This window comes from Miniopterus natalensis, chromosome 17 (assembly GCF_054644295.1).
Source record: "Miniopterus natalensis isolate mMinNat1 chromosome 17, mMinNat1.hap1, whole genome shotgun sequence".
Lineage (NCBI taxonomy): Eukaryota > Metazoa > Chordata > Mammalia > Chiroptera > Miniopteridae > Miniopterus > Miniopterus natalensis.
In genome coordinates this window covers 10,485,082-10,496,863 of record NC_142097.1, presented here as the reverse complement: position 1 = coordinate 10,496,863, position 11,782 = coordinate 10,485,082, and the positions used below count along the sequence as shown (strand labels likewise).

Sequence of the window (11,782 nt, the reverse complement as noted above, 5' to 3'; positions counted from 1 at the left end):
CGATCACAGGCTCTCAATATGGATAAGGAAAATAATACGGGTAATTACAATTGCGTCAGATGACTCTGGTTGCTGAGCTATGGGAGCATCCAAGTGGGTGCTGACTCTGAGCCTGCTCTCGACGTGTAAGTGCCACCTCAGGGCACTTAGGAGACGGAGCTACAGTCAGGCCCCTCTTCAGCTAGGCAGCTCCCCTCCGTGATGGCCCCTCCGATCTGCACCCCTTCACTCCTCGGCGCCCCTATACTCCGGCGAGACGTCTCCGGCGCCTCAGCTCCAACCGCTCCAGCCAGGGAAAGGAGCGCGCCAGTCTTCCAGAGTGAGCTCTCCGAGCCGGGCGCGGCTGCCGCCCGCGGGCAGGAGTCCCCGCCCCTGGCCCCTGATTGGCCTGTCCTCATGCAAATAAGGACGCCGAATCCGTGAGTTCCGTTAGTCCAAAGGCACTGTCCTGATTGGTCAGAATAGAGCCGCTCTGATTGGCGGAGCTCTGCAGCTCCAGCAAGGGCAAGCCTCAGTCCTATTGGTTGGAATGGGTTTCCATGGAACCCGTTTAGGAGCCGGCCCCGCCGGGAGAAGCGCAGTGGCCGCAGGGCGCTTACCTTCGCCGGTACGCAGTTTAGCACCAAGGCCGGCGGCCAGGGCAGAGGCTTCTCCGCAAACCAAACAGCCCCGGCGAATTCCCTGGGTCCAGTTTCGGAACCTCTCCACGTCATCGATTCAACTGCCCTTTCCTGTGTCAGTGCCAAGTATGTTTTAATTGCTTACTTTATATTTTAATTACTTACTTTAGTAATATCTAATAGGACAAGTCCCCTGATTATTGTTCTTTTTAAACTTTTTTTACTTACTTATTTTTTACTTTACTTATTTAATTAATTATGTATTTAATTACTTACTTTAGTAATATCTAATAGGACAAGTCCCCTGATTATTGTTCTTTTTAAATTTTTCTGCAGGCTATTCTCACACGTTTATTCTTCCAGGTAAATTTAGAATCATGTTGTCAAATTCCAAACCAAAAAATCACATAGGCATTTTGATTTGGATAACCTTGAATTTAGACAGTAATCTAGGAAAGTTCAAATCATTGCACTGTTAGGACTCCCTAGCCAAGACTAAGTCATCTATATTGAGTTCTTTTTATCACCTTCATTAGAGTTTTACAGCTGCTTTCACGCACATCTTGCACATCTCTCCTTTTTTCTCTTTTTTTCTTTTTATTGATTTTAGAAAGAGGAAGGGAGGGAGAGAGAGGAATTTCAATGTGAGGTGGAAACATCGATCTGTTGCCTCCGGCAAGCACCCAGCCCGGGGATCAAACCCACCACCTTTTGGTGTGTGGGACGATGCTCCAACCAACTGAGCCACACTGGCCAGGGCGTGAACGTCTCTTAAGTTCATTCCTAGGAGCTGTGACTTTGTCAGGCCATTGTGACTTTTGGTTATGGGAGGCAACTAGCTCACAGCTACTCTGAAGGGAGGGAGTTGGGGGCGTCAGTATCCTCACTTCACTCTTCTTTCTCCCTCTGATTTCCTGCTTGTTCTGGAAGCCAGGTGGCAAGGAGCAGGTTGATGGAGCCATACAGCTCTTCCTTCAAGGCCCCTGGATGTGGAGGGACAAGTTGAAGACTTCCAGCAGAGACAAAGAAACACATAGGAAACCTATTCTAGAAGTAGCAAAGAATATAACAGGCATTTCACGGAAGAGGAAACTCAGGTCTAATGTGCATATGAAGACACACTTATAATCACTAGTAATGAGAGAAACCAAATTTAAAACATCAATGAGCCATCTCCTTACACCCGTCTGATTGACAAAAATTAGAGAGGAAGTCAAGTGCTGGCAAAGATGTGGGGGCAATGAGAACCTCATGCACTGCTGATGGGAGTACTAAGCGGAATAGACAATCTGCATGTGCAAGGATGACTGCAATCCTACTTCTGAGTGTATATCCCAGAGAAATTCTCCCACTGGTCCTTTACAGGACCCTGGGAAGATGTTTACTGCACTGCTGCTTGGGAAGCAGGAACTGGAGGCAACTTAGGTGCCTGCTGATAGTGGAATGTGATGAGTGTGCCTGGTGGGCTACTGTCCAGCATTTAGAAACAGTGACTATGGCATAGCCACTAAGGAAAACAGCATGGAGGGCCCTCAAAAATTAAAACTAGAACTACCATATGATCCAGCAACCCCACCGCTGGGTGTCTATGCAAAGGAAATGAAATCAGCATCTCAAAGAGATATCTGCACCCCATGTTTATTGCAGCACTGTTCACAATAACCTAGATATAGAAACAACTTGGCTGTCTGTTGATGGATGAATGGACAAAGAAGGTATGGTATATATATATATATATAAAGAAATATTATTCAATCTTAGAAGAGGAAGAAAATCCTGCCATTTGCAACAACATGGGTGAAACTGGAGGACATTATGCTAAGTGAAGTAAACCAGACAGAGAAAGACAAATAGTATATGATCTCATTTATATGTGAAATCTAATTAGGTCAAACTCTTGTGACCAGAGAGTAGAATGGTGGTTGTCAGGGGCTGGGGGGTGGCACAAATGGAGAGATGGCGGTCAAAGGGTACAAAGTTTCAGTTATGCAGGATAGAGTTCTGGGTATCTCAAGTACAGCATGGTGATTATAGTTAATAATGCTGTGTTGTGTACTTGAAATTTGCTAAGAGAGTAGATCTTTAGTATTCTTACCACACACCAAGAAATAGTAACTATGTGAGGAATTAACTTGATGGTGGTGATCATTTCACAATGTATACGTATATTAAATCATCATGTTGTACACCTTTAAAAATCACATTGTACAACTTAAATCTGTACATTTTTTTAAAATAATAGCTTATTTTTAGACAGAGAGGGAGGGAGGAAGAGAGAAACATCCATCAGCTGCTTCCTGCACACCTCTTACTGGGGATCAGGCCCAAAACCCGGGTATGTACCCTTGACAGGAGTCAAACCGCAACTTCCTGGTTCATGGGATAACACTCAACCAACTGAGCCACACTGGCCAGGGATAATAAATATGTACAATTTTTATTTGTCAATCATACTTCAGTAAAGCTAGAAAAATATAACCAAGTGTATCGTACAGAGGAAAAAAAAGAAACAGTGACTACATGTACAAACAACAATATGGAAAGACTTAAAATCAGTGTTGAATGAAAAAAGTAGAAAACAGAATGCAGTCTAGAACACAATAACATTGATAAAAATCAATAGCCTACACATACAACAGCACCGCACCATTTTCAAGGACCCATACGCTTTCAAGGGCATGTCAAATCCGTGCACGTGGCTGCTTAAGGAAAGGAGAACAGGAGGTGCAACCAGCATGAAGGGAAAACAGCAAAATGAGAAGAGGCCTGGCCGGTTTGGCTGAGTGTTTAGAGCATTGGCCTGGGACTGAAGGGTCCTGGGTACGATTCTGATTCTGGCCAAGACCATATACCTCGGCTGCAGGCCGAGCCCCGGCCCTGGCGCCTGCGGGGCTCTTGTAGGAGGCAGCCAATCAGTGTGTCTCTCTCACATCGATGTTTCTCTCTCTCTCTCCCTTCCACTCTCTCTGAAAAGCAATGGAAAAAATATCGTCAGGTGAGGATTTTTTTTTAAATGAGAGAAGAACCTTGAAGTAGAATGAAGCTGAGAGCGTGCCTTGAAATGAGGAGAGGGAGGCAGGAGAGATGTCTGTGTGTGTGTCAGCCGCCCACCCCTGGATGCCTCAGGGGAGCGCCCAAAGGAGGGGGTCATCCCCTGGGCTACTCCTGGAGGTCGAGCCAGAGTGGAAAATAAGAATAAAAATGTTAGAAAAGAGAGGTCCATTTAAAAAATGACAGAGCCCGGCCGGGCATGGCTCAGCGGTTGAGTGCCGACCTAGGATCCAGGCCATCGGGGTTCGATTCCCGGTCAGGGCACATGCCCGGGTTGCGGGCTTGATCAGTGACTCTCTCATCATTGATGTTTCTATCTCTCTCTCTCCTCCTCTCCTTTCCTCTCCCTGAAATCAATAAAAGATATATTTTAAAAAATAAAAATAAATTAAAAATGGCAGACATTAGGTATCTCCGCTGTGATGCAGTGGGGGTTACACAGCATCACCTGTGAGAGGTTTTTGTCCGGGAACCTTGACCCTGAACCTGATTAAACTTCTAGTGCTAACTACCCGCTTTCAGGGACGCCAGTGGAGAGGAGAACGTGCACACAGGCATGTAGTTCTTCAAATCCAGAGCCGGGGGATGCCCTGTTTCTTGTGGCTTCCCTAATCCTGCTCATACCTTCAGTTACCCATTTCATGTATGTTATCTGTTTCTTGCTATGACCCTAACTGATACATTATCACTGAGCTGGAATTTTTCATTTTCATGCAGCCAATCTTACTGATTTGGGAGGGGAGAAGTTGGTATGTGCTTCGGAGACCTTATTTATAAAGTCTTTTTGTGCCCCTTGGTGAAAATATTCTTTCTTCTTTTTTTTCCTCTTACTTTTAGAATTTTACCTTTTATGTTTAGGCCTTGAATATATCCAGCCACCTTTGTATGTGATGGAGTTTTTGCATGGAGTTCTTTTTTTCCTATGGAGAGACAGTTTTCCCAATAATATATTTTCTCCATGCATTGAGGTGTCCTATAATTGTATATTAAGTTCCCATGTATACATAGTTCTGTCTCTGAGCTTCCTATTCCATACCATTGGTCTATTTGTTAGTTATTATATAATCTCTGTACTATTGTTGTTTTTTACTATGTCTTTATCGATTTCAGAGAGAGGAAGGGAGAGGGAGAGGGGGAGAGATAGAAACATCAATAACGAGAGAGTCGTCATTGATCGGCTGCCTCCTGCATGCCCCCGACTGGGGATCTTGCCCACAACCGGGGCATGTGCCCTGACCAGGAACCGAACTGCAGTATCCTGGATCCTTGGTCGATGCTCAACCGCTGACCTACACCTGGCCAGGCAATCACTGTACTGTTTTTATAAATACGGCTTTGTAATACCTTCTAGTGTCTTTTTCCCTTTCTCCCAGTTTTTGCTTTTCCCCCCAAAATTGACTTTTATTTATCTATATTTTTTAAATAGATTAAATTGCTTTTAAAAATCTAACTGAAATTAATACTTATTGCATTGACTTTATGTATTAATTTGGAACTATTTTTAATATTTGTCCTATATATTCTTTGTACATTAGTGTTGATAGCTGCCTGATACACCTGAAGCTTTATATTAGGTCTAAGTGTTTGTTGATGGTGTTGATTTTCTGTGTAGATGATCGTATTGTTTTATCTCTTCCTTTCCAATCCTTAAAACTGTGATGCCTTTTTCTGTCTTATGCAGTTTCCCAGGATACCCAGGACGATGCTAATCAGCAGCAGTAATATCAGTGTGGCAGAGACTTCTAATTGACCCCAATATCCATTCTCCCTTCTCTACATCAGGAGTTACAAATATTTCCTGTAAAGGGCCACATGGCAAATATTTGCCAGCTTTGTTGCAACTACTCAATTCTGCTTAGAGCATGACAGCCATCGTAAGCAATATGTAAACAAATGAGCATGGCTGTGTTCCAGTAAAACAGTATTTACAAAAACAGGTGAGAGCCATAGTTTGCTGACTTCTGCTCTACATCAATAGGAAGCCTTGAGTGTTAGCTGGAATTGGCCATCCAGAATAAAGAGTGTACTACTCGGCCACATCTGCAGCTAACTGTGGCCCTGGGACTAGTTCTGATCAAACAGATTAAGGTCATACAACTTCTAGAAGTGTCCTCACACAGAGAGAGAGAATGTGCCATTGTCCTCTCCTTTCCTTTCTCTTACCTGGAATGTCTCATGGCTGAAGTAGGGCAAGACAGCTTGAAATGCAGTAGAACCCACGTGTTGAGAACAGTGACTCAACAAAACAGAAGCCGCAGAGACCCTCAAACTTTATCTTAAACAGGCGTTGAACTTTTGCCAAGTGCTTTTTCTGCATTTTTTTATTTTTTTATTTTGTACCCCATTAATCTAGTCTTCTGTACTCCCTAAGCCTATTTTATTAATAAATGTTTTCTGATGTTAAACCATCTTTGAACTTTTGGCATATATGCTACTTGAACATATCTCTTAATACACCATTTGATTGGGTTAGCTAATGTTTTATATAGGGATTTGACATTTTCAGTCATTGTAGTGAAAATATTTTGTTTGAAATTAGTTAGAATTTGTTTTGTGGCCCAGTATTTGCTCAAATTTTTTAAAATGTTCCATTTTTCTTGAAAAGAATGAGTGTTCTGTAGGTAATGGGTACAGTGTACTAAATATATCCACTGGATCATAATACTACAATCTGGGGTTCAAAACATGTTTCCTTGGTGACTTTTTTTTGTCTGCTTGATCGATCTATCAATTACTAGAGAGATGGATTACAACCTCTTACTGAGAATATGGGTTTGTCAGCTTGTTCTGATATGTCCAAAACTTTTGTTTTGTATATTTCCTGGCCATGTTATTCTGTGCACATATATTTAATACTAGTGTATCTTCCTGTTGAATTGAACTTTTATCACTACGAATGACCCTCTGTATTTCTATTAACACTTTTTGTTGCGAACTATACCTGATATCATTATTTTGGTTAGAATTTGCTTAGCATATCTTTTTCACGTTTTTGCTTTCAACCTCTCTTTTTTATTTTTTAAAGTATCTTTATTGTTGAAAGTATTACAAATGTCCCCTTTCCCCCCCATTGATCCCCTCCCCCCTCCCCCTCCCCCCAGGCCTTCACCACACTATTGTCTGTGTTCCTTGGTTAATCTCTCCCCCACCCACCCACCCCCGCCTGCCCTGAGATTTGTCAGTCTGTTCCCTGCTTCTGTGTCTCTGGATCTGGTTTATTCATTGTCAACCTCTCTTTTTCAGATGTGTCTCTTGGGCATATGGTTGGACCTTATTTTTATTCCGTCTGGAAGTTATTTCCCTTTAACAAGATAATTTAGTCTCCTGTATTTAATGTAATCAGCAACATCCTTGGATTCAGCACTAACCTTTTACTTTGTGCCTTTTCTTATCTACCTGTTTCATTCCTTTTCCTCCTTCCCGGCCTTCCTTTAGCTTCACATTGCTTTTCCTTTGTCCCCCTGCTGAGCCTGGAAGTCCCCGGCTCTGCCCCTAAGGGACTGACCTGAAGGCCATGCAGGGCGGAGCACTGTCCCTGCCCTGCCGGTTCAGGCCAGCAACCGCCCCCCCCAGCACAGCCTCCCCCTCTGCTTCCTGACCTCGCTCCCTCCCGACGTCCTGCGGCTGCGCCCCCTTTTTCTCCTTCACGTTGACTTTACTCACCTTTTCCAAGAATCAGCTTTTCCTTTTATTGCTCATATCTACATTTTTATGTTCTAGTTCATTAATTTTTGCTTCTTAAAAAAATAAATCCCTTTCTTCTTTTTGGGGGGCTTATTTTGTTTTCTTTTAGAAGTTTCTAGAGGTAAATCTTAGCTTCTTTCAGCCCCGCCCTCCGTGGTGGTTCATGGACACGCTGAGGGCTGCGAGCGCCCCCTGGGCGCTGCTTTACGCCATCCAGCAGCCCGGAGCGCGCGGCTCTCCTGCTCCTTTGCAGTCGTTTGTCTGCTCTCAGCCACCACAGCAAGGAACCCTACGAATCTTAACTCTATTCATTCATGTATCAGTTCATAATTTCTCTTGTTTATCCTTCATAATCTTGCATGCTATGTACCACTGCTCTTTCAATGGAAATTAATTCCGACCAGTACGACACCCATGTCCAAATTTAATACGACCGCAAAGGGTTAAGTCACTTGAGTTGACTCTGATTTTCTCTTAAAGTGATCTAGGAAGGTGGTGAGAAAGGTCTATGTTGCAAGTCCTTTTTGGTTCTTTTGTTTTCATATCTGTGTTTTATTGTGATCAGAACATTGCTCCTGTTTATAAGCAATTAGTTGGGGACTTATTTGTGGCTAATTGTAAATTTTTGTTGACAAACCCGTAAGTGTCTGTAAAGTCTTGATCTGTTTGTCCTGTTAACTCCTATCCTGGGTTGTGGGTTCTGTTTATCTGGGGTCTTCCCTCCCATGGCACTGGTTTCCTCACGTGTTTGGTGACTCTTGGCAGGGGCTCAGCTTTCATTCATTGTATTTGTCACCTGTGGCTGCTGCCTCTCTTCACTGTAATGCACGCAGCAGACACCAGGCGTTCCGTCTGAAGCTTTGCAAGCACTCAACACACAGGGCTGGTGCTGTTCCAGGGGTTGCTGGAAGGAGGATGGGCCCAGTAACAACGCTGTTTTCCAGCTGAGACTCAGAGAGCAGAGCAACTCTCCGTAAACCACATGACTGTAAATCACAGTCCCGCCATCTGGCCCAAAGCCCACACAGTTCTCACAATGACCCACTACCTGCCCAAGGCTTCCTAGTGCCAACGAGCCCGTCTCCCTTTCTAACACCCATAACCAGACAACTCAAAAGGTTTTGTATATTTCTCTTTTTACTCTAAAAAAAAAAGTTGGCAATAATAACCTGCAAACTGCAGAGAGTGACATAGCTTTCAGTCTCCCCGCCTCTCAGAACATCACTCCACATTCCTCAGACACCGTCCTCTCCCCTTCCCTTAAAATCCTAGGTGAAAACCCCGGAGAAAATGCAGGAGGCCCCCAGATAGGAGGATCCCCAAACGAGGGCCCGTCCACAGGTGAAGGCATTGAGGAAATAACTTAGGGGAGAGGAGGCTCCTGGCTGGCCTTCGTCAGCCTTGTCTCGCAGACCCAGCGGTAGGGTCTCTGGCAGACGTCATCATTCCAGCGGCCATCATTTGTGAAGTGGGCACAGTCCTCGCCTCCGCCAAGCCCATGCCCGAACCAGTTATCAGGCTGCTCTGGTCTCCAGTTCCTAAGAAGGCCAGACAGATTGGAGCCCAGGAGGCCAGATCCTTAGCCCAGCTGAGGAGCCCCTCCTGCCCTTGGACCTGCCCAGCAGGGACAGCAGGGCCCAGGGAGGGGGTGACAATGCAGAGCACAGATACTCACTTGAAGCCCGTCTCATAGTCTCTCCCATCTACCCATCTCCAGGGCCCATTTTGGTCAGTGAGGCCCATCCAGGTGTTCACAGGGCCCATGTGGTGCTGGACAAATTTCTGGGGAGAGAGGAAGAGGGTGACCTCTCCGTAGAACAGCCAGGCTCCCAGATGAGCCCTCCAGAGCCCTCACCTGCTTCTCCCAAGAGCTGACCACCACCAGGTGGCTGTTCTCCAGCTGGCAGTACTTCTCAGCCTCGGGCCAGGACTTGGCCGTGCGAGAGAACCAATAGCAGCTGCCTTCGTGCTCCACCCAGTTAACCGGGCAGCAGTCCTTTTCCGAGCCTGGAAGGGGGAGGGGAGAGGGGAGAGGGGAGAGGGGAGGGGCTGACGTGCTGCCTGGAGGGGAAGGAAGTAGGCGGGAAAGGGGGTCTGGGCATCCCTGCTTCCTCACCATTGCCTTGGAGGATGGCCAGCTGACAGCTCAGGCTTCGTATGTCAGACACAAAGGTCTTCACATGGAGCAGCAAGCTGGAGTGATCTGGGGAGGCAGAGGGCAGAGGGGGGTGGGAAGGGAGAGTGAGGAGGCAAAGGAGGTCAGTGTGAACACTAAGGGTTGGGAAGGGTCTGCATCTGTATACAGGACGGAAGATCAATCACAGGTGCCCCTGCCACAAGACCCCAAGCTTGGCCTGAGCAACACCCTGTATCCTACACATATGCACTGGCACCCAGGCTCCATCTCTGACCTTCACTCAGGTCCTGCTGCTGTTTCTCAAGTTGGGACTCCAGGGACTTCATCTTTCTGCCCACACCTCCTCCTGGGGGAGAAACTTGCTCAATGTCCCAACATCCCTAGCGTCCCACAGCCCTGGCATTCCCCGCCCCCAGCCTCAGCCCCGGCCCGGGCGCCCCTCACCCTGGGTGCGCAGGTCCTTGACCTCAGCCTCTGTGCTCACTGTGAAGTTGCTGAAGGTCTCTCTCAGAGCCTGCAGCTCCTCCTGCAGCTTGGAGTCTGGACGGGAGAAGGTGTGGAGTAGACAGAATGAGAGGGCTGTGTCCACTATCACAGCTACCAGCACTCCCCCCACCACTGCTCCCACCAAGCTCCCCCAACATTGCTCCCTTTCCTGCCCACCCCTGGGGCACCCACTCTGGGATCCGATCACACAGACAACCACCAACAGCAGGAGGCTGAGGCCCAGGGAGAGCAGGAGGAGGCGGGGTCCAGAGCAGAGCCGCTGAAACAGTGGTCTGCGGCTAGGAGGCGGTCCTGCAAGAGGAGAGGACATCAGGGTCTCAGGGACATATAAAGGAGTGTGGGGCAGCTCTGGGGTCCTAGGAGGAGAGAAGGCTAAGGCTCCTCTTGTAGACTAGGAGGAATCACATAGGTTAAGAAATATGGGCTTGCCCAGCCGGTGCATCTCAGTGGTTGAGCGTCCACCCAGGAACCAAGAGGTCACCAGTCTGATTCCAGGTCAGGGCACATGCCCAGGTTGTGGGCTCGATCCCCAGTAAGGGGCACGCAGGAGGCAGCCAATCGATGTTTGTATTTCTCCCTCTTCCTTTCTCTCTCTAAAAATCAATAGAAACATATTTTTAAAAAGAAAGAAAAGAAATATGGGCATGTCCTGGTCGGTGTGCCTCAGTTGGTGGGAGCATCGTCCCGTACACCAGGAGGTCACAGGTTTGATTCTCAGTCAGGGCACATGCCCAGGTTGCTGGTTTGATCCCCAGTCTGGGTGTAAAGGAGAGGCAACCAATTGACATTCTCTCACATCGATGTTTCTCTCTCTCTCCTTCTCCCTCTCTCTCTAAAATCAATAAAAGCATGTCCTCGAGTGAGGGTTAAAAAAAGAAAAAAAGAAATATGGGCAGTGGGTGACTGAGAGGCCAGGGGCAACTGGAAGTGGGGAAGGGGAGAGGGTCACAGATGGAAGCAAAGCTTTGGCCTGCGCGGGCATCTACCCTGCCCTGGGCTTTTGCTGACACCTAGTGGCCTGACTGTGTCAGTGCAGCTGATGACCCTCATCAGAGCCTTGAGGATGGAGTTTGTGAGCTGGAGGCCCCTGGAGTGGGAGACCAGCTGGGGAGCCACTGCTCCTCTCTGAAGGTGGGGCAAGAGAAAGAGGTTTCTTTCTCTCTCCATGAATCCCACTGCTCTTTAGCTGGGAGCAGGAAGAGAAGGTGGAGTAGCCAGAATTCAAGTCCCTCCCACGCAGGGATCCCTGTCCCAGTGAGCTGGAATGTGGGAGGCCTCCCCTCCATTTTCTCCTTCCCTGTACCCCCTTTCCCCATCAAAGAGCACTGCCCACTCCCATCCCCCAAGAACTGGATCCTCTCTCAGCCCCAACAACGTCCCTGCTCACTTGAGAAAAATGAGGGTCTTTTTTTATTATTATTGATTCTTAGAGAAAATTGGGGCCCATACGAGAGGCAACCGACTGATGGCAAGGCAAGGGTCAAGAGGCATGCAGAAGCCTTGGGTACCACCACCAAGAAAGGGACTCCAGCCCCACTCCCTACACCTCCCCTAAGAAGGGCAGCTCAGAAGTTATGTTCTTGCAACAGGGGCAGACCCAGAGGCAGAGGCAGGGGTCACAGAAAGAAGCAGGATCTGAGGCAAGGAAGCCACAGCCACCTAAAGCCCACCCTTCAGAAAGAGAGGAAGGTGCCCCCTCACCTTGTCTGACACGATAGTCATTCTCCTCGTTGTCCAGATGCTGAAGATCTTGATACTCCTTTGTCATGGTAGGGCGACTGGA

General features: G+C 47.2%; 1 protein-coding gene across 1 annotated transcript; it reads right to left on the bottom strand.

Moving 5' to 3' along the window:
• Window positions 1–8,508: 8,508 nt before the first annotated feature.
• Window positions 8,509–11,782, bottom strand: LOC107544250 (asialoglycoprotein receptor 1). Its single transcript, XM_016222069.2, has 8 exons — window positions 11,701–11,782; window positions 10,171–10,290; window positions 9,937–10,032; window positions 9,767–9,838; window positions 9,472–9,558; window positions 9,211–9,362; window positions 9,031–9,137; window positions 8,509–8,893 (listed from the first exon to the last, which is right to left on the bottom strand). Exons 1-8 carry the CDS (start codon window positions 11,765–11,767, stop codon window positions 8,719–8,721), a joined length of 876 nt encoding a protein of 291 aa, XP_016077555.2. The 5' UTR covers window positions 11,768–11,782; the 3' UTR covers window positions 8,509–8,718.